Source organism: Ambystoma mexicanum, chromosome 2p (genome assembly GCF_040938575.1).
Source record: "Ambystoma mexicanum isolate Mex_15411 chromosome 2p, UKY_AmexF1_1, whole genome shotgun sequence".
Lineage (NCBI taxonomy): Eukaryota > Metazoa > Chordata > Amphibia > Caudata > Ambystomatidae > Ambystoma > Ambystoma mexicanum.
In genome coordinates, this window is record NC_090923.1 from 1,302,083,618 (window position 1) to 1,302,107,092 (window position 23,475).

General features: G+C 45.9%; 1 protein-coding gene across 3 annotated transcripts in view; it reads right to left on the reverse strand.

Annotated features, from left to right (window-relative positions):
• Positions 1-292: 292 nt before the first annotated feature.
• Positions 293-23,475, reverse strand: part of CCZ1 (CCZ1 homolog, vacuolar protein trafficking and biogenesis associated) — a 732,451-nt gene continuing 709,268 nt past the window's right edge. For all 3 annotated transcript variants that reach the window (XM_069645641.1, XM_069645642.1, XM_069645640.1), the window contains one exon: positions 293-634. In XM_069645641.1, the coding sequence (XP_069501742.1) occupies positions 579-634 (56 nt within the window). In that variant the 3' untranslated portion in view covers positions 293-578. The remainder of the gene's footprint in view (positions 635-23,475) is intronic.

Genomic DNA, 23,475 nt, shown 5'->3' on the forward strand with positions numbered 1-23,475 from the left:
GAACTGAATTAGAGGGACAACCATTACGATTGTTCTTTCCATTTGCATCCTACACCTCCATTTCTTATTTTGGTCTTCTTGCGGTGGTAAAACTTGGAATAAATATTCAACATCCTAACAAGACATGTATGGCTGAAGATTGTGTCTTAAAGAGGGCATGAATCAATCTAACACACAACAAGTCAAATAAATTATACGAACATGAACAGGAAGTGATAATAAAGCATACATACTGACAAAATAATGAGTTCTATAACAGATACAGGGAGAAAAGTAAAATAACTTAAAAGCATTTTAGAATGATCACATGCTTTATTTATCTAGTCAAATATTAACATATTACACAGGAATGGAATGATACAAATGTAGGATTGAACTGGCTTTAATCAGTTTAGATAAATATTTTCAGTTTAAAAATCTTATGATCAGCAAGAGTACATCTAGAAATGTATTATTACAAGGCAAGTATTGCCTTACTCTATTGTTATGTCAGTCAATAATATGACCGATAACCATTTCAAGTAAATCAAAAACACAGTCTTTGCTGCTTGCGAAGGTATCGTCCATGATCTGGGTGATTAATCCAGGAAGAAAATGTTACTGAACTGCGTTGCGCAAAGCTTCTTTACCTCTTCTGTAAAAGAGTAGAAAAGACATTAAAACAATTGATTGTTTTTATTTCTTTTTTTTACACATAAGATTCTTACAAGATGGCTCACAAATGAAAATTTAACAATGGCTTTCCAGATGGGGTGTCCTTACTAGAATTTCTGGATTTAGAATATGCTGGGTATCGGGAAGGTGATCACTGAGCAGTTGAGTAAGGTGTGTATTTTAAGGCCATCTTTGTTACTAATATATAAGTGAAATCTGTGATAGTGCTGGGTGCCAATATTCTAAGCTGGCTTTTCTTTTTTTTTGCACAATAAGAACAAATGACTTACCTCTTCGTAATGTTCTTTTTGAAGGATGTTCCTCCCATGGATTCCTCATCTATGATATCCCTATCCCAGTGCAGCTGTTCTCCGGAAACGTTCCTGCTGCTAAGGGGCGCTGCGTCAGCTCTGTCCAACACATCTATGCGCCCCGTGCCTGATACGACATTGGGGCCAGCATATAAAGCAGCACTGCAACCCTTGCCCCAAGTTCCACCCAATTTCCATAGCACTCTGAAGCAATTACCCTAGCACTCTGAAGCAAAGCGACATTAGAACCGATGGTCTGCTAGCTTCCCACAAGAGAGGCAGTATGATGGCGATGAGAAATCCATGGAGGAACATCCATCAGAAAGAACATTACCGAGAGGCAACTCATTTGTTCTTCTAATTATTTCCTCCCACGGATTCCTCATCAATGATAGACTCCCAAAGCAGTACGTAAATATGGAGGAGGAAGGAAGCAAGGACTCTACCTAAACCAGAAACCTCTGGAGGACTGCCTTGCCAAACTGGGCATCCTGGCCTGCAAGGGAATCTGAGCAGTGCTGTGCAAGGATGCCCACGTTGCTGCCTGATAAATATTCAGAACAGGGACGCCCCTCTGCAGGGCAAAGGTGGCTGCACTCCTCTGGTAGAATGAGCACTGAGACTCTCAGGCACATCCTTACCAGCCAGATCAGAGCATTCTGAAATGCAGAGACTGATCCACCTGGAAGGTTGAGGCAGAGGAAAAAATAAAGGAAGGTGGATCTTCTGAGAGGGATGAAAATCTGAAACCACCTTCGGCAGAGAGGAGGGTCTCACTATCAATGTCACCTTCTCTTTGGAAAAAACAAATAGGGAAGTAAAACAGACAACGCCTGGAGCTCACTCACCCGTCTTGCGGAAGTGATGGCAAGCAAGAAAATCACCTTGACAGCGAGTAATCTAATAGAAAATGAATGAAAGGGCTCAAACAGAGTGCCCATAAGAAATGTTAAAACTAAATTCAAACCCCATACTGGGACCACAAACTGGCAGGGAAGAAACTGGTTAAACAAACTCTGTAAAACTGCAGACCAGTGGGGGGTGGGAGGGTGGAGCTCTGTTCTGGGGACCTCTTAAACACTGAAACAGCGGCAAGGTAACCCTTTACAGTGCCAATCTGCAGGCCTGCCTTGGCCAAGGAAAGCAGAAAATCCAACCCAGGGATCAAAGGACAGGATAAGGGATCCAGGTCCCTATCCTGGCACCAAATCACAAATAAACACATTATTAAGTTCCCCAAGGTTTCACAGCTCTCAGAATGATGGGGGAAGGTCTTCCCTTACCTCGAGTTTTCAGCTTCTTTTCAGCTCTCTGCCACAGTCCTTTTCCTTGGCAGAAGGCAACTTTCTAATTAAGGAAATAGGTTTCCCTTCCTCTAGCATCACACACTCAGCGGTTCTTCCGCACCCTCTTGACCTACTCCACGGTTCAGAGTTCTTTTATAATTCACAGTTCCTCACAGTTCTTTTACAACTTTTCCACTTAGGGGGTTTGGTTCCCCTCCCCTAGATTTCAGACTCTTTAAAAATGTGGGTCTCCAGACTAGCATTCACTTTGACCTGGCTTGCTCTCCTGCCAGGATTTCACGATTTTTGCATTTAGGCTGGCCTGGTTTACTCTCCTGCCAGGACTTTCCAATATTCAACTTTACATTCAGACTTTCCTGGTTTACTCTCCTGCCAGGACTTCACAACAAGTTCGGGTGTGGGTCTCCAGACTCTCTTTCACAACGTTCCACACTTATATATAGGTACAAGTTCCCAACTCGCACAGTGCGTAGTTTACTCTCCTGCCAGGACCTTTCAAACTGTGGTAGGTTTGAAACATGTACACTTGTAAAGACTGGAGGGGACATTTATCTGCACGCCTGCCCTCTATATGGCAGAGTAGAAGCACAGAGTACCCCAGCCAAGCTTCTCTTATATGGTAGCTATGGACGAGCAACCAAGGCTTAAGCTCTCGGGAGGTGAGGCAGGCTGGTTCTTAAGTACAGTGTAGTCCCCAAGACCCCCATAAAGGAATGTCCACACACTATGTTATGTGCTAAAACAGTTTTTTTAATATTAAAATAAGGTTCAATATATATATATATATATATATATATATATATATATATATATATATATATACACAATTTATAACCCACTTTGTACTTTGGCAAATCTAATATGGCACATATATACAATGTCTATGTGGTACCACTCATAACTAGTAACTCCTTTAAAATGCACCAACTGCTGACAGTTTCTAATCACATACAAATCAAACAGTAATGTGTTTCAGCATAGGACATAAAAAGGAAGACAGGTTAGCTTAAACAATGGTACAATGCAGAACCCCTCTACCTAGAGGCAGTTCTGAGTGAGGATCCCCCTACCTGGGCAACCTGTAATAAAGTGTATTAATAGCCCAGTCCATTTATATGTAAATAGTCTTGTTTCCTGGTCAAAATGTTGCAGTACCCCAATGTACCTGAGTTAGCAGAGTTTCTTCAACGGCTCGTCGACGGATTCCTCGTGAGTGGACTCCCTTTAAAGGAGGAGTCATAGTCGCCGAGATTCTGTGAAGAAAATGTGAACACCGTCGTCAGAACAGCAGCTTCGAATTTCGTGGTGCTTGTCGATGATCGATCGTGGACGTCCTGCGCAGACGAAGCATTCATTGCACCTCGATGACAGAGTTTGGTGCCGCAAAGAGGACTCAGTGATGAGCATAGGCCCGGGAATGGGCGTCGTGTCAGCGTTGGGGTCGATGATCGGGACTCGACCACCGCTGGATCTTCCGTCGTCAGCGTCTTTGTGGACTTCAGGTGGCAGGAAACCCACTAGCGGATTCTCCTCGGTCGTCGGCGACCTCGACTTTCTCTGGTGGGACAAAGCGGTTGACGGTGATGGGAAGGGAGCCATTGGTTTAAATGTTCTTCAGCAATGGTGGAGCGTTGCGGCTCGGTCGTCTAGCAGCACAGCGTCAAGCTGTCCCTGCTTCTGGGCAAACCGACTCGACAGGCTTCCAGCGGTCATGGAAATCCTCCAAACACCAGTCGAAGGTGATGGACGTCGGTGGCCTCAATGTCCTGATGCTTTACTTCAATGTTTCTCGGCGGACCCTGTCTCCAGTCGACAGCCTTTTGGGACTGATTTCCAGGGTGCCTTGATGAAGATCAGCTTCTGCACGATGTTCCCTTGTAGCTCGGGGAGAGGTCTCCCACACAGGTCCTTTCTTGGATCAGTCCTTGACAGACACAACAGCTTTCGGATTTCATCGACAGAGAGCAGCAGCAAACCTTATTTTTCCAGCTGGGCTTAAGGATAAGCAGCTTCAAGTTTCAACTTCAGCTTCTGAACAATTTGGTAAGTGAGAGGTCCCCAGATATACAGATCTGTACCTCATTCACACTGCTGAGCCAAGCTCAGTCAGCCAATCAGTCAGAAGGGCATTCATGCAGGCAGGCAGCCAATCAGGCTCACAGTCAGTGCATTCAAGCCATTCACTTCCACCCATACACCCATAACAAGGAACATGGATTGGGGCAAGCACCCAGCCTTTCAGCACACCACACTGCATTCATGTTAGTTTGAGGCAAGGCTGTCTCATTCTTTGTATCAGACGCACAGATACAAGACACCCATAACATGGAAAGCATATTGGTCATACACTCAGGTCCCTCTCAAGGGTGTACCCACAACATAGTCACTGGGAAGGCTCCAGCCAGTTTGGCCTTCCCCCGCAATACCATATATGGTTCTTCCACCCAACAGCCAGTCAGGGGAAGGGACAGAGACATGGCTTCCCACGACTTTGAGAACACAAGATAACAGATAATAGAAAGCAGGAGGCCACAGGGGCCATCTTGTCTCCTAACAGGAATCCACTGATTGCTATGGCAGGGCCTGGGTATCCCAAAATGGAGGATACTCAGAGCACCTGTCAAATTCAGCATGGAGCTGCCACCAGCCCATACCCTGCTCTATAGGCCACACACAGGTGTCCTAGGGTTACAAGGTACAGGGTTGTACCCCCACCCATGAGTGCCATAAGGGTATCCAAAGAGTCTCTGTTCACCACCACCAAAAAGAGAAAGAGTTGCACTGCCAGGAGTCCCACATGGACTCCTTTGCAGAAAACAACACAGAACACATCTGATAACGGAGTACAGGACAAGGACATGGAGGCCCTGTCCCTCCAATGCATTTCCAGCATCACAACACTTCACTAGTCAATAGCTTTTTCCATGCTATTCTTATCAGTTTGATTAATGAGCCTCTGCCTTCTCGTTCAGTTTTTTAAATACCTGTCGCAGGGCTTTCCGCCGGCTTTAACAGTCTTTAACCTTCCTCACTGTGCGTGGCATTCACCTTCAAGCACCCCGGTGTCCCGCTCTTCTCCTTTGGGCTCACCAGTTTGTTTTAGCTGCTCCGGTGAACTTCACATCACCCGCAGTTGCAGTGGCTTGCTGGCGGCTCGGTGCTGCATTTCACCCCCTTTCTGCTTCTCGCCTGCGTCTCCTGACAACCTCGCACTGCCCTTGGTCTCACTACAGCAGACCTCTGGCTTCCTGGCCTCGTCCGGACAGCACTTCCAGCAGCCTTCCATCATTGGCCAGCACTCCGCTTGCTTTCCAGTTTTTTACCGGTTTTGCATGCAGCGAGATTTACTCAGCTGCATCTCTCTCCCCGTGATTCTCTCTGTGATTCTGTCTTCTCACAGCCGACGGGCATTTAAATGTCCCATTACTATGTAGCTCCTGCCAACAACTAGAACACAAAGTAGGCTTTCTGGTTCTAGCAATCTTCACCACTCCGGTCTTCTTTCTCATCTCAGTACTTTCATATAATTTGTCAGAAGGAACCCTGATGTCAGTATTAGATGGTTGGATGGGTTTAAAATCACAATAAACCATAACAGTGAGTAAACTTGGAGGGGGGTTTATTCCCAGAATGGAAAGGTGGGTGTCATGATTCTTGCCACCAATCTCTACCCTCTCAAGCGTCTTCTCCCCCATCTGATCCTCCCTCGGGCAGCCACCCACATGGTCATGATCAGGTAGCGGATGCCCTTCCCTGGTCCTATGGGGGGAGAATTTCCCCAGAGAGGGAGTGATGATATAGCTCCCACTCATGGGAGGCCAAAGTCTGTCTGCTCCAGGCATCGACTGTGACATTCTCTCGCTCGGCCAGATGAGCCACTGTCAGAGTGATAATGTTCTCCGGAGCCCAGAACCACAGTCGCATTGCTTCTCTGCACAGATGTAAGGACCCCACTCCACCTCGTTTGTTGAGGTAGTGTATCGGCAGTGTGGTGTCTGTGAACATCAGCACAGTTTTGCAATTCACAGAGGGGAGGAAGCTGACCAGGGCCAGCCTGATCGCCCCCTACTCCTGCAAGTTGATGTGTTCCCATCACCTGTGGCATGGTGGGTTAAACAACGCGCCTCTCAGCAAGTTGTGTAGCACGGTCCACCATGTGAGATCTTGAGCCACATGGTTCGAGACCTGCAGAAGGTCCGACGTGTGGCCTGGAACTGCAACCATTGGCAATAGAGAAGTCACTGAAGCGATCTCATGTGCAGCCTCACCCCTGGCACCACAGGGATGCAGAAGGCTATGAGGCCCAGAAGGCGCAGGAAAGCTGAGGGATGGACATGTTCCTGTAATTGGAGGACATTGACCATCCGAAAGATGTTCACCAATTGATCCTTGGGGAGGAAAGCCCTGCCCAGGTGAGTGTCCAAGACTGCCCCGATGAATTGGAGGGACTGGGATGTCAAAACCTGAGACTTTTTGAAATTATGGAAAAACCCCAGCTGTGCAAAAGATTGAATGTGCAGAGTAGGTGCTCCTACACTAGATCCAGGGAAGGGAAAGGCATGAATGCTTTCCCTCCTGGGGTGAGCCGCTACCACTGCCAGCAGCTTGGTAAACACCCTGGGTTCCAAAACGGCAGGACCCTGAACTGGTAATGAGACAAGGGGGTAGTCAGAGGAATGTGGTTCAGGAACACCATAGAAACAGGAGGCAATAACCCTGTCAAGTGATCTGTAAGGCCCAAGCATCGGATGCGGTTTTTCACCATTTTGTGCTGAAGGAGACCCTCCCCCCACCGTGTGGTAAAACACATTACTTAGGTTTTGCGCTCTGGGGTGTGGCGGGCACAGTGGCCACAGAAACACCACCCCATGGGCTCCTTCTCCCCTACCTCTAGGGAAGCGTCTTCCTTTTCCCAGGGAATATTGACCATGGCCTGTATGGGCAAAGGCGGTGAAGGGGCGAAAACCCCTGCCCGAGACGATGGTTGTGTGGAGGGCGGTTTCACGGCATGCCCCAACAACTTAGCTGTCGTAATTTGACAACTGAACATTCTGAAGGGTATCGGCAGCCTTAGCTCCAAGAAGGTTGCTGCCGTCGAAATGCATGTCCAACAATCTTGCTTGGACATCTGCCATAAACGCTGATGTCCTTAGCCAGGAGTGGCGCCTGATTACCGTGCTCGTGGCCATGGCCCTACCCACACAGTCCGCTGTGTCCAGACCTAATTGCAGTTTTCAGCGTATCACCCCTTTGCTTTCTGAGAACAGGGAGCACAAACCATCCCTCATCCCTCCCTCTGGGATGTGCTGAGCTGCATTGGCCATCGCCGTCCAAAGGCTGAAGGAAAGCTTCGCCATGGCGCAAAAGGCATTCATGGCTTGCATACAAATGTGCAGTAACCCAGCATGCATCCCCAAAGAGCCATCCATGGCTGAGGAACCAAAACGCCCCTGGCAATGCATGGCCCATTGAACATGTGCCACTCTGGTACGAACTCTCAAAGGGAAACTGCGTTCAAGTCAGCCCAGGAAAGTTCCCTCAGCTGCAACAAGCAGCTGAGGGAGCGCTCCTGGGCTGGTGGGCTCCTCCATAATGGGTGACAGTTTTGATGGGTCAGCCCCCCCCCCACCGACTATGGAGGAGCCACCTCAGGCCACAACCCATCTATGCCACTAATGGTCACTTTAAATCACATGCATGAAGATTGCAGCGCTCCATGCATATGATTTAAAGTGACCATTGGTGGCTTAGATGGGCCAACCTGTCTATGCCACTAATGGTTATTTTAAATCACATGCATGAAGGCTGACGCGTCTCATGCGTATGATTTAAAGTGGCCATTACTGGCCCAGATAGATTGTGGAAGCAGCTTCAAGCATGTGATTTACTTATAGTGACCATTACTGGTACAGATAGGTTGTTACAACCTATCTATGCTAGCAACGGTCACAGTAAATCACATGCATGAATCTGCTAGCACAGCTTATCTATGCCAGCAGTCTCTGCAAGGGATTTACAGTGACCAACCATATAAACTGTATGGATGGTCACTGTAAATCTCACATAAGTGCAGGAGCACTCAAGTGCCAGAGCACTGAGGATGTTGCGCCCGCTCTGTTTGTATGGGCGGGGAGGCGCAGGTGCACAGCACCAACTTGCACATACAAATGTGCAGTAGCCCACCATGTATCCCCAAAGTGCCATGCAAGGATGGGGAAGCAAATCGACCCCTGCCGTGCATGGCCCATTGGACATGTGCCGCTCGGGTATGAACTGTCAAAGGGAAACAGTGGAGGAGAGAGGTTTGTAATATTGGGAACCACGAAACACTTGGATTACTTATGAGAAATACAGCTAAAAGACATAAAAATAGATTTATAAACGAGTGATACAGAATGAAAACCTGGGATAAAAGCCACTAACATCACAATGCTCCTCTTAAATCATCTCCTAGTGATAATCACTGCCCATGGATCAAGAACGGTTCAGATGAAAGCAGCGTGGGGCCAAAGAAAAGAACTTTAGCAGAGAGGTAGTAGGGAGAGATGCGATGAGGGAAACCAGTGCATCCCAAAGCATATGTATAATTAATTGTAGAATGTAATGTAGTAGTCCCGTTCACATATGTGTTTCCTGGTGTAAGGGTGTTCACTGGTTGGGGGCAGGTAATGTAAAGGCTTGCTTCCAGGTTTCTCTTTGTTGGTGGTTTCAGGATTTCAAACATAATGGTGTTAGTAGCTTAGGTTGCTGTGCATTTGTCCAGAGAGCTGTCCTTTTCCATTCAAATAATAGTAAATGACCGACAAAGATCTGAACAAAATGAGGGCTTGACGGGTGGCCAGTTGATGTCTTTGAGCGTAGGGGTGATGCAGTCGTAGACGTCTTTGAGCGTAGGGGTGATGCAGTCGTAGACGTCTTTGAGCGTAGGGGTGATGCAGTCGTAAACGTCTTTGAGCATAGGGGTGATGCAGGCATAGACGTCTTTGAGCATAGGGGTGATGCAGTCGTAGACGTCTTTGAGCATAGGGGTGATGCAGTCGTAGACGTCTTTGAGCAGAGGGGTGATGCGGTCGTAGACGTCTTTGAGCAGAGGGGTGATGCGGTCGTAGACGTCTTTGAGCATAGGGGTGATGCACTCGTAGACGTCTTTGAGCATAGGGGTGATGCAGTCGTAGACGTCTTTGAGCATAGGGGTGATGCAGTTGTAGACGTCTTTGAGCATAGGGGTGATGCAGTCGTAGACGTCTTTGAGCAGAGGGGTGATGCAGTCGTAGACGTCTTTGAGCATGGCGGGTGATGCGGTCCCGTTTATGAGGAGAATATCAATGTCGCTACTAGGGGTGTTGCCAGGTCTAGAAAAGATCTGGGGCTACGCTAAAGTCGGGAATGTTGGGACTTGGGGCTAGCTAGCCTTTTGGTTGTAGCCCCTGAGTTTCTATCTGGGGCTAAAACCAAACGACCTGCGGCTATAGCCCCCTCTGCCCCTTGCAACACCTTTGGTTGCTACTATGTGACCTCATGTATAAAGCAAATGGAGACACCCTATGAATATGTTGGGATATAGAAATTCTAAATAAAACTAATTGAAAGTAACATTTCAATTACACAGGCTGATTGTACATGCGGTATAAGGGCGGTGGATGAAACCATTATCGCTACCATACACGAGAAGCACTATTTAAACGTTTTTTTCTCCCTTATCTGTGCCAAAGGGTAAATCCCTAGTGAGCAGGCGCTGTATCGGTTGCAGTCTATGGTTACATTCTCTGCCAGGTTAAACATAAGACACTTCATATAGTGGCCTTGTTTTACTTCTAACAAGCACAGGACAATGAGTGCTGCATGCGAGATGTGAGGCCCATGACAGCAGACACAAAACGCTGCTTCTGCAATTGTTGAATGCGCTGAACGGGGATCCCCGGGTAGCATGTGGCCACCTCTCCTTAACGGGGCTCTTGTGTCAGCATGTTCAGCAGCACTTGCATAATTAACCATCTGTAACCAGCAGAAGTCCAGCTTGTATTGTGGAGGTAACTGCACATCCAGCCTTTGAAGGTTTGCATTCATGAAGCCCCATGTTCGATATAGGACTGTCTTTTAATCTTTTAATGCAGTAACGGTATGAGATATATTGGTTTAGCCTAATTGGGTATCTACACTATCTAAATATCTGATATAACTGCCTGCATTGAGAAAGTGGGGGGGTACGATTAGACATTCCAAGGGGCAAATTCATGAAATGTTTATGAACAAAATGCGGGACTTATGGGAAGATCCCGGTACTTTACTTCATTGTAACAGTTCCTCTGGTGTCAGTGACGCACTTTCTTCCCCCGGGTGGAACATGCCCTGGCTGTCCCCAGTCCAAAGTGTCATGGCTGGGGCACCCAGGTATCTGTTTGACTGAGGCCACGGGATGCAAACGGACCAGCTTCTAAGAGCATGGTCCACGGCACAAGTCATTCTCCGTTTCTGGGGTTTTGAGTACCCAGCATTTCTTTCTTGCCACCTTGTAGAGTCTGTCCACCTTCAGTTGGACTTGGCAGGTCACAATGGACCACCCTGTCACCAAAGCTCCTGGTGCCTTGGGTTGACTGCACGGCAGGCTCAGGCAGGAGACTCTTTCGCTGCTGTTGTCGCTTAGGAATAATACACTTTTCTCCCTCTTTGTTGTGGGTGTGGGCTAGGCGCAGATGGTTATTCTCTCAGGTCTTCGGCTGAGACATGGCCCGTCTCCGGCAATGGAGCATTTTCTACCAGCTCAGCATTCTGGGGAATGTGCCTCCTCCCTCTCCCCGTCTAACTGATTGATAACATTTACACAGCGAACCTCAATATATGCAAAATATCTCTGGTCCCTCACCATCAAGCTGCTGGTGAAAGAGGAATGTTTTAACCTGGCCCCTAAAGGAGGAAAGAAACTCCAGGTATTGGATCTGGATGGGAAGACTTAATGTCTTAGCTGCCTGGTACCTTAAGCAATGGCCTCCAATACACAACAGTTAAAACGGAGGCAGATAGTCTGACAAACTTGAGGAACGTTTGAATAGATGAGAACTTGCGCACTCCTTTCTCCTCCCCCACTAATTTCTTCTTGTTACTCCTCATCTCTTTCTCTCTGTCTCCCTCTTCCTTCAGCCACTCTCTGTTTCTTCCTTCCCACTCTTGGCCGCCTTGCTAGTCCACAACAGAGAGTGTGTTGGGTCACTTCAACTTTTCACCCTTCTCTCCTTTCTATGTCCTCTCTCTCTCCACTTTTCTCGCACTCCCTTAACCCTCATTCTTAATCTCTCTAATTGCCCTCCGTCCTCACCAGTGTTCGCCTCTTAATCTCCTTCATGGTCTCTCTTTCGTGCACTCGCTCTCCCCCTCTCTATAGTTGTCCACCTCCTCTGCCCTTCGCCTGTGCTCTTCTCCTTTCTCCCACCTCAGTTCTTTTCTCTTCCATCCCAACACTATTCGGCTCCTGCCACTCTGATTGCTCCTCTGGTGACTATGCTTTTCTCTCCACCTCCACTCTTCTTACTCCCAGGCCTCGCAACTGGATGTTGAAGGAACGTCTAAGTTGGCAGGTCTGTGAACTTCCTGGCCTTTGCATGCCTTTTCGCTATGTTGTCACATTATGACTCATCTCTATAGTGCCAAGGGTGGTTGCAGTAGTATGGTGAGGAAGCCCACGATGGACTGGGGAGCCTGGGTGATGCTCTGCATATCCCAGTGGCACCTGCTTCACAGAATGTGTGATGGCCCCCGGCCCGGGGTCAACCCAATCTATTCCGCTAGCCTCAAGCATGTAACTTCATTGCACAGTCCATTCTCAATAGGACAGCAATATAAAGCGTAAATGTTTTCATAGAATGGGGTGGACGGGCCCAAGATGGCTGCCGGACACAATGTTAACAGTTTACATTCCTGCATTTAGGTTGTAAATTTGGGTCTGCAGACACAATCAACAAAATAAACCCTACAGTTATTATTACCACTTTCTGTGCTTTTTATAAAAGCCACTGGACGTGCTTTCACCAAACTGAACAGGGTCCTTACATTGGATTTGTAGTCCGAATTTGGGGTACATCCATACAGTGGACTTTGCACTACAGAGGAGTAGAAATGACCCATGGGAGTTTAGGAAGCACATCTGTTAGCACCAACCTCTATTACTCCCCCCCTTGACAAATCAGCACCAAATATTCCAAAATAAACCAAAGGTGGATGTATATGGTTTGGGGATAGTTCTGTGCCTAATAAGGATCATTGGGGGGTTTGATGCGGTGGGCGGGGGGGCAAAGCTACAAGTAACTGAAAATGGACTTTTTGATATAGAAAGGCGCATGTAACCATAACCACAGAGCAGACTAATGTGGAATACCAATAGCAACAGTACTAGGATTGCATGGCCTATGGCCAAGCCCCGAGGGATGGGCACAGTGACCGTTGCATGCTGTACACACAGCACACATTAACTGGCCACTAGTGCCCTCAGGGTTTGCTGCAAACCTTCCTAAGATCTCTGCATTGGGGGAACTAAAAATGAAAAGTCATGCAAGGATCTACACAGCCCCTGGTCTGTGAAGCTGTCAGCACATTCGCCCTTTTTGTTTTTAACGGACACATATGCTTCCCTTTATGACATGCGCTTGCCTTGTAGCCAGTATAGGATGTCAAACAACTTTTTCAGCATGTGGCCCAGAAACCAGAGCTTTCCCAAACTCACAATTCTGAGCGTGCCACCCCCAATTACATGTCTGTGTTTAGATTCAAATTTAGATCAACAAATCTTCTTGTCAGGGTCTATGCTGGTACAGCTCTTGCCGTGCGCGATCTTGTTCGGTGAGTGTGTGCTGGAAGTCAACCTAGGGTGACCAGATGTCCCGGTTCTGCCCGGACTGTCCCAGAGTTTGGTGCTCTGTCCCCCTTTGTCAAGATTATATGTTCCCATTGGGAAATGCAGTGGTCCTGGTTTTTGGTAGTAGGTCTTCATAGCTGGCAGGTAGGAAGGCACAAACTCACACGGAAGAACTGCTGCTTTTTATGAATTAGGATAGTGGTAGTTTGTGATAAATTAATTGTAATATGTGTTTATTCCACAAACCTCCTTCTTCTCCAACCGCTACTACAGTGTAGTGCCTTGACAGCCACTTTCAAGAGTTAATCCTACTCTTATGTTAGTTGTCCTGTTCTGGTTTTTTACTTTTTAAATCTGGTACCCTAAGTCAATCCCTCTCATTTTCTCTGCACAGCGGTGGCGGATGAGGCTTCCGTGGACCAGCAGTGCAAGGGGAATCAGTGCAGGGTGTCTACCTCATGTGGGAGGTCTTTGTTATTCACAGTGGCATTTTGTTCCCGGTCTAGCACGGGGAATTCCACGTCGGCCATATGTCAGATTGGCTTTCTGTCCTTCCACAGTGTTCCAGCCCCAAGCATGTGCATTGACAAAATGTCACTTCTGCTGGCAGGGAGCGTGCTCGGCAGGGCGTTGCTAGTGGGGGAGTTGAGGGAGCTATGGCCCCGGATCTTTTGGTTGTAGCCCAGGAATGATGCTCAGGAGCTAGAATCAAAAGGCTAGCTAGCCCAGAGTCCCGACAGTCCGGACATTATCGTAGCCCCTGATGTTTTTCAGACCTAGCAACACCCCTGGTGCTCGGTGAGAGTAACACCTCGCCCCATCACCTGTGTTCAATCCCAGTTTCACCAGAAGAAGCCTTTCCCAGGATGACATTGCTTCTCAACAGTTTAGCTGTTTCCTAAAGTCCTGTACCTATATAGTGGGTTAGGCTGTCGTCTAGCTATTCTCTCCCAGTGCATATTTTCCTTGCCCTCATCTCCTTCACATTTTCTGGCTTCTTTTTAAGATAGAGCTAGTTGAAATTTCACTGAACCAAAACAAGATTTAAATAATATACCAAATGCAAATTTTACGCTCATCCATCCACTGCTTTTTACACTACACTACACCAGAAATGCCCAATAGGATTTGAACACATTGAAAACTAAAAGGCGTGCAGCTATCGAAGCATTCCACACCTTATGGAATTAAAAAAATTCAATTGAAAACATCAAATATGGAGATTCCTAGATTACAAAACTGAGCCGTGTTGAGCAATAATGCCAAATTAAACAATGGTTCTTTTAACATACAATTTCTTATTCTTAAAGTTGCCTTTAAATAAGAAAGCAAAGTCCATGCTAATAAGGAAATATCAACCATTAACATATAGTGCACAGCCAGTCTATATGGCTTAAAATTCACATTCCCCAATAAAGGGATCATCATTTGCTTGCAGAATGTTTGTGTAAACCGTGCAAAAAACCAAAACCAAAAAACAAGCTCTTGTAATCAGAGAGACCTCATGAATGTTTTTTGCTGCATATGATTTTATTCTTGGTCTGCTTTAATTTGTTTAAACTGGTTGTTGTTTTCATTTTGTTTAAGTGTGTGTATTTGCTTCTATATTTGTTTGCTTTTTTTCTCCATATCCTTTGAGTTTGTGCCTGTATTGTTCTACTTGTGTGCCCGTTTACCCATGGGCCTAAGGAGCATTAGAAAGACAAACATAAATAATGTGCCTGGACCAAAGTAAAACATTTAGAATTGAATTGGTCGGTGGAATCACAAACGATCTATTAAAAGGTTTAATACTTTCTATAAGTTCTCTGTCCAAAAAAATGGCCTCCGGCAGCATAGCTTTGAGAACAGAGACAACTTGATTAGTAATGAGGCCAGGCTCTTGGGTTGAAGATGCTTTCTCATAACACCATATTCTAAACCAGAGTAACAGGTTCCATTAAAATGTCATCTTCCAAAAAGGGTCTACCCAAATCCAGATGCACAGCATAGTTTGCAGTAGAAATGGAAAGCCCCAGAGGTTCGCTAAGAAATGTTTCTTCTGAACCTGTAATACGGTTAGATATGAATATCTCTGTAACCCTGCCCCGTATTTTGTGAACGTACACCCTAAGCAACGCTACCAATATATGGGGCTCATACGTTCATCCCTCATCGATCTGCAAGCGCCATTTTGTTTGATTGCTCTGTACAGCGTTTGGCCCCGTTCAGAGTAGATGAAAAAGACAGACCTAGGGATTCCTAGCAACCGGCCAGCCTTAAAATCTCACCATTCTCATAAAATGTAGAGGAACCATCCCGCTTTCTCATGGTAGTGGTTCGTCACACCATTGCAGGGGATTTAGACACATTATCCAAACTCTTTATATATTCTGTGTAGGCGTCAATACGCATTTGCAAAGTTCTGGGAGTTCTTCCAGTAGAACTGTGTCACTGGCATAAGCCATAAATGGCACATGCAAGTTCCCAAAGTGCGGCAAAGTCAGCCTTGGTGCTGTTGAATACATCTCTTACATCATTAATACATAAAAAGAAGAAGAGGAGGGGCTTATACTCATCCCTGTCTCACTCCTGTTTACACTGCAAACCATGAGTGCAGTGGCCTCCCATGCAGGAATGGGCGCATGCTCTCGAATCCTGATGTAAAGAAATGATGATTCTTAATAACACAAAGCGACATTTCAGCCTCTTGAGACACTGCTGCAAAGTGTTCCTATATACCATATTGAAAGCAGTTATTAGATCTATAAAAACGAGATAGATCCTTTCCTTCTTTATACATAGTGAATTTGTTTTGATTTAAAATATTATAAATGATAGTTAACAGGGACCCCAAAGAGCCTCCAGGTTTCTGAATAAATTAGCCAGTATCCTGTTGGGCCCAGGGCTTTTAACCATTTCCTGCTTGCTTATGGCTAGAACCATTTCACTTCCAGTTGATTGTTTGTCAGGTTTTTCGACTGTATAAACTATGTGGAAATCGTCATTCTCTATGGCGCCCAACGACTTCGCCTCATACAAAACAGAGTAATGTTCGAACCAAGTGGAGTCTTGCACGTTCACAATTGGTTTTGAATTGGCACATGTTTAGAGCCAAAGTTGATCAACTCCCACAACGTCCTTGAGTTAGTGGAACCCGCTGCCACTAACAATTCTTTCCAGGCTTCATCACCGAAGCAACTCTTCCATGCCGGAATGGCGTTTTTGCACTCATTCCATGCAGACACTAGTTCTCCTTGTTCACTAGTAGGCGACTTCAATAATATGAATACATTTGATTTGGTCAGTCTACAATACCCATCAAACGATTTCATTTTAACTGGCTTCTTCCTTGTGTGTTCTATTTTAAAAAAAGAAATGATGATACATTGGTCATTAGAACTGAATAAGCCGTCAAGACTGTTTCTGAGCAAGTTTAACATTCCAATAAGGTTTCTATTAATGTGTGATTATATTCTCTTGTTTCGAGGAGTTACACACTGTATTCTATCAAATTTCTGTGTGTGTTTAATAAAGACACTGCTTTGTATGAGGAATTATCACAGAAGGGGTAGAGAACAGGGGCTATTCAATCTCCAACAAATTGCAAAGAAATCACTATGGAGTTTCATCAGCACTTTAAAATCTTGCATTAAGTTCCATTTTGATATAGATATACAGAATTAATCGATAGAGAATTTCCCCTGGTGGCTATCAAAGGTGTATTTACCTGGCCTTCCGTTTAAATGGTTGTCATTTATGGTCCTTAAGCCCGATTCAACTAAATAGGTATACAATTTTAACCGTTTGCACATTTTACGTACAATCATTACTGGACTAGGAATATTATTGACCAGGTCTTCTGTTTCATCAGACAGAGATGACATCGGCCATTGCCTTTTTTCAAATTAAAGTCTTCCCCTAATGATACACCGAGAGACCAGATCCCTAATAGGGCTTGTTAAATCGTCCGTGATCGAAATTAGTTCAGATAATGGGTTATTTATGGTTCCTTTCATTGAAATATTAGAAAAATTGCCCAGGAAAACCAGAGAGTAACCCTTGCTATTTGAGAATAATAAGAACTACAGGTACAAAGAATCAGTGGGAATAACTGTGAAAATTGTGACTAAATTTATAATAGCCAGACCTCAAAAACGTTTGCCTGTGTCTTTTTAGAGGCCATAACTTGAAAGGTGCAGACACCTCCAGGTTTAACTCAGTGTTCGCTAGAGTGATATTCTATCATATTTATCCAGTTCTTCAACCAGCTTAGCATTATCTAGCTTTCCTGTATACCTAGAAATGTTGTATGATAGGACTTTTACATAGTTGGTGCAATCCGGATATGGTTGTCTTCTTGATGGAAAGCAAATATGCCAACCACCCACTCAGATGTAAATAAACAGCACACAACAAGCAATTGGAAGGTCCGCCAAAAGGGAAAAAGTAGGTTGAAGGGGAAATGAAAGGGACACAGCAAATAAAAAGAAAAAAAGGGATTGGTAAGGACAAGGACAATTAAAAAAAAATGCGAGTGCCATGGTCAGTAGGAGCAGGAAAACGGGGAATGTAGAAATGGAAAAAAGACTGTAAAGGGAAACCCACAAAGCGGTTGAAGGGGTATTCCCTTGCAAAGTAAAAAAGAAAAAGGAAATCAATTAAAACGAATGCCAAGGAAAGTTGCCAAAAGAAGATGGCTTTATTAATCAAAACGCCAAGTCTACACTGGAAGTCGTCAAAATGTCATCACAGGTCAGGTTTTGTAAAAGACGAGGGTCATATTTTTTGTATAGCCTTAACAGGTGAAAAAAGCATACCCTCTAAATATGCACAACCATACCTAAATACTTTGCTAACGCTCGTTACTGTAAACGTGCCAGTCAAGAGAATTCCCACTGATTCATAATGGCAGAGAGACTGTCAAGATCAGTATTGGCGCTATTTCTCTGGACAGCACTTCTCATGCTTCCAGAAATCAGCCAGGTCATATTTGTATTCCCATGAAGCCTTATTTGAAATGTACAATGCAGCCTTCTTCTGGTCAATCGTGTTATATACTTTTACCAGGATGTGATACAAACGGCTGAGTTGGAAGAGTGGAGTGGATGGAGCCTGGCGTGAGAATAAACATGTTTACCATGACTTTGAAGCTTTTCAGAAATTGCGTCCTATATACGTGCATACACCAATTCGTTATATATTGGGAAAGCTTGTTTCCAATATACCCTACATGAATATCATAAGGTGATTTAACAAAAGCAATGCCTGCTACAGCACCCCTTGCCCACCCGAACAGCTTGGCAGAACTTCAAAGAACCAATTACACTATCTTGCTTAAACAATATTATGGGCCTCATTACAGGTTTGGCGGTAGCCTTGCTGGTAAAACCGGCAGACTGCCGCCAAACTTGCGATTTTTTGCGGCCCCCACGAATGGGCAATTACCGGGTCATTACGGCCCTGCCGGAACCGGTAATTGGCCATTCGCGGGCGCCGGAAAAAAATGCTCCCCATTCCCATTTGAGACACATAGGGCTCAAATGGGAATGGGGAGGTCGGATGCACCGGCACCACTGAAAATGGTGCCGGTGCATCCGACATGCTCTGCTTGCGGGTGCCAGTACGCCCGCCAGGTCAGTCCGGGCGGGCGGGAGGGAAGGCACCCGCAAGCAGAACTCATTGTTACCGGACCGGCAAACTTATAATGAGGCTCAATGTGTGTAATATGGGTAAACCCCACACTTAAGGATCCGGTTTGGTGTTGTTTGATCGTCTGACAGTTAATCAAACAGCAAACAGACCGAAAAAAACGGACAGCATGCGATCAGTTATCAGAGGATCAAAGCGCAAACCAAATGCGCTCACACCAACCCACACCCTGACCCCACTTCCCTACTTACCTGTGCACACTGCCTGGTCCCCTTCACCCCTGCGGCGTCAGATCCGTCCCTCTAACGCGGGTCGGATCAGACGGCCCATGATCCCTTTTTCTTTCTTTTTTTGGGTCCCCCGCCTCCCATGTTGAGGAAGCGGGGGACTCCCACGCAACCCTGCAAGGCTAATACATACTTATCACAGGGATTGGGGGATAACCCGCTCCACATGTTCGGTATGTATTAGCCTAATTGTTCATTTTTAATCAGTCGGATGGTACAGGCCAAATTCGGTCTAATGTACCATTCGGCCAAATAAAAACGAACAATTATGCTAAAACCTAAGGATTCTACTGAACTTGGGGTGCTCTATGAATACAATTCTAAAAAACGAGTAGGAAACCCCCACCCAGCCATCTGCATATGGTAAGGATTCTACAAAGGTTGACATTGTGATCTCTATCAAAGACAGTATCTAATTTGTCAATTAACGGACAATACATGACATTGGTATTTGACAACACACTGCTTATTTTTCAACCATCAGAAACGTTTTGTGTTAAAAACATTTAGCTTCTATCATAATAAAGTGTCTGGGTGTTAGTAAAAAACGTGCAAATGCCAATCAACATTGTAATTTTACATCCCAAATGTACAGTGTATTCTTTGAGAAATGCCCTCTTGAGTCACTGATGTATTTACTGACTCCGACAGCAATGGATAGATAGTTGAACACTGAGTGGGCAATTTCCATCTGTCATTCACAGTGTAAAATAATACAGTGTAAACAAAAATGTCTTATACTGTCATACAATGAAGTGTCAGGGCTGTTCCACAGAGGACTCTCGTGTGTGTTAGGTGATTGCCCCCCAAGTTAGTGGTTCTAGGCGAAGGCCTCCAATGAGGGTGAAGGTCACTAACCAGTTGTTAAAGCACTGCGGGAAAGAGCTCTACAGCTATTACAGCATATCAGCGACAAAAAAGATACTGAGTTGTTACAATCCAAATGAAATTGGGGCGTGAGCACATGGCTCAGGGGTCAGCTGACTGGTGCAAGAGAAGTGAGAGAAAACATCAGTGGGCACCAGCACTCCATCGAGGAGGCAGAGAGGACCAGGTAGAGCGTGTAAGGCATACAATAAAACAAAGCAACTCACTGCAGGGGTTTGAGGTGGGGAGGGATGGCAAACTCGGACACGGAAAATAGGCTACCAGCATTGGCTGAGCATGAGAAGAAAGGAGCGGCAGAGTGCCGACACAGGGGCCATCAACATGATCGAGGATGAAGCCGAGTAAGCAGAAGGGGCATTATTCATATTTTATATTTTTATAGCACAAATCTAGGCTCGGGAGCTACGGAGCACTGTATAGGTTATGGAGCAAAACATTGGTAGCAAGAATTGAACAAGTCATCAAGTAAACATTAGCAATAATTACCACAGTATAATAGGTACTTGATAGAGTATATTAGTCTGGATGAGTAAAGAGCAGACCGGGATGGTTGGAACGATGGCTCTTATGTGTGGTTTGAGCCTGCAATCCAAGCTCTCCGACTGGCTGCAGTACCCACAACATGCTCTAATATAATGCAGAGACTTGCTCACTATAAAGTATTGTTACATTACATACAGCAATTCAATCTGTAACGGAATTGTACGATCGGACTGAAAAAAAAAGGTCAGACAAAAAGTCCGAAAAATGCTACCACCAAAGGTTCCAACACCAAAAGTTCGAATCTTTGGTGGTAGCATTGTAGGTAAGTATATTAAAAAAAAGACTATGGGGGCTGTAGGGGTGTCCCCCGTGTACTGCTCACTATACTTTAGAGTACAGTGAGCACGGGTAGCTGGGGAAAACCCTGCAGCTCCTGAAAAAAAAAGGGACCCTGCGGCGCCGGTTCCCGATTACGGAAGTGAAAGGGAATAGGCGTCGCAGGGACACAGCCTGAAGAAAAGGTATGATATGATATGGCATTTGTAACGCGCCTATACACAAGTTTTTCAAGGCGCGACGAGGCAGGGGGGAACAAGGGGAGACAGACAACGATCCTACTAGGCCAGGTGTCATTCAGATCGCGCAAGTGCAAGGGTAGAGGGGAAGGGAAAAGTGCATGGGGGAAAGGGAGAGGGGAAAGTGCAGTACAGGGTTATTAGCATACAGGATAAATAACAAGGGCCAGCTGGTGGCAAGTGCGAGGTAAGTGCAGACAAGTGCTGGGAAGGGGGGCTGTAGGGATACAGACAGTCCCGTAGTGCAGGGGTTGCCAGGGAGGCAGTGCAGGGGAGAGTGGCTGGGCCAAGGACCGAGAACGGTGCATGGCCCAGTTGCAGATTCAGTGTAGTTTCAGTAGTATTAGCAGGGGGAGGGGGAGAGAAAGCGGAGGCAAAGAGGAAGGTTTTGAGGTGCTTCCGGAACCGGAGATGGTTCTCCTCAAGTTTCAGGGAGGCAGGAAGGCTGTTCCAGAGGGAGGCCCCTGCAGCGGAGAGAGATCTGCCCCCAACTCGTTGTTTGGCAAAGCGGCTGACCCTGAGGGAGTTGGAGGCGGATGAGCGAGGAGCACGAGAAGGAAGATATTTAGGAAGGGAGAGTTGAAGGTATTTTGGCCCAAGGCCCCAGACAGCCTTGTGGACAATGCAGAGGGTTTTGAACTTGATCCTCGCAGTCACTGGGAGCCAGTGTAGTGATTTCAGTCCTGGAGAGATACAGTCCCTGGGCTTGAGGCCAGGGACAAATCTCGCAGTCCTGTTCTGGAGGAGTTGCCAAGGGCGGAGAGTAGAGGCGGGCAGATTTACATAGAGGCTGTTACAGTAGTCCAGCTGCGAGAGAACCAGGGCTCTAGAGACAGTGAGCTTCTGGGGGAAGGAGAGGAAAGGAAGGATACCTCTGAGGAGGTGTAGCTGGTAGTGTGACTTTTTAGAGACATCGGATATGTGAGGAGAGAAGGAGAGTGTGGAGTCGAAGATGACCCCAAGGTTTTTTGCCTTGCAGGTAGGAGCAGGAAGAGGGCCCAGAGAGGCCGGCCAGAGAGCTGCAGGGAAGGAGAGAGTGGGTGTGCCGATGAGTAGAATCTCAGTCTTACTGGCATTAAGGCAGAGGTCGTTGGCGGCACACCATTCCTGGATAGCAGAAAGACAGTCAGAGATGAGGGAAGGAGAAGAGGAGGTCGAGGGTAGCCTGAAAATGAGCTGGGTATCATCCGCATAGCACTGAAAGTTTGGGCAGAGAGCGGCGATGCGGTGGCCGAGAAGTGCCAGATACTGGCTGAACAGCCAGGGAGAGAGGTTGGATCCCTGAGGGACACCACATGTAGAGAAAAAGATGTCAGAGAGGAAAGACCCCAGTTGGACCTGGGAGGATCGATTGGAGAGGAAAGAGGTCAGCCACGCCAGAGCCTGACCATTGATACCCAGGTTATCACGGAGACAGTTGAGCAGGATGGTATGGTTGACAGTATCAAAGGCAGAAGAGAGATCAAGCAAAATGAGAACACATGGAATGTTAGAGTCAAGGTTCGAGAGCAGGTCCTCACGGATGTTCAGGAGAGCAGTTTCCGTGCTTCTGGCAGCTCTGAAGCCAGACTGATGGTCATGAAGACTACCAACAGATTCATTATTTAGATTCAGCACCATAAAGGTAAGTAGGATTTGTTTATGTTGGGGGTGTGTTGAGTGTGTCGGTGGGGGGGTGTCGTCGGTGTGGTGTGGGTGGGGGTGTGGGTATGTAGGGGATTTGAACGTGTGTTCGCATGGGAAATGTACAAACCTTTTGTGGTTCGTACATTTCACATGCAAACTTTTCAGCCGCGGGAAAATCAGCCACGGTCGGATCACGTAGATCCTCTAACACATATGGCGAAGGCTCAGCTAAAATGCATGATGTATTATTACACACTGCAGCTTAAGTCACACATAGGGAAACACAAACAACAATCTATACAGCAGCTCAAAGCTGTCACATAGAAGGATATAAATGATCCCTGAAAACATACTGCAGTGATCAATTGACTATAAAGTATTGTTACATATTGCAACTGAATGTTGTCACACAAGAGGGAAACACGCAAAGATTAGAAACATTTCCAAGCATTTGACACACATAGGTAAACAATACAGTTGTGAGGCATGTCCTACCATTACTTGATGGCACCTGTAAAAAAACTGCTTTAGTTCAGATGCATAGGCAATGAAAGGCCCTTTCTGAATAACAGATTAACATCATACATGGCTTAAAAATCAGCGCTCATGGAACACATTCCATTATCTTGTGAAAACCCTAATCTGCATGTGAAAACGTTCCCTAATATAATGCACATATTCATTCACTATAAAGCATCATCATATCATGCGGCTCACATTTGTTACACCAATGGAAAATGCACGCTGAATAAAAACATTATCACAGAGATGAGAGACACAATTACACAATAAAGCCGACAAGCATGTCATAACATTTTAAAATATACCCCGTGAAAATAAGTCTTTAGTTAAGACGCAATGGGCCAA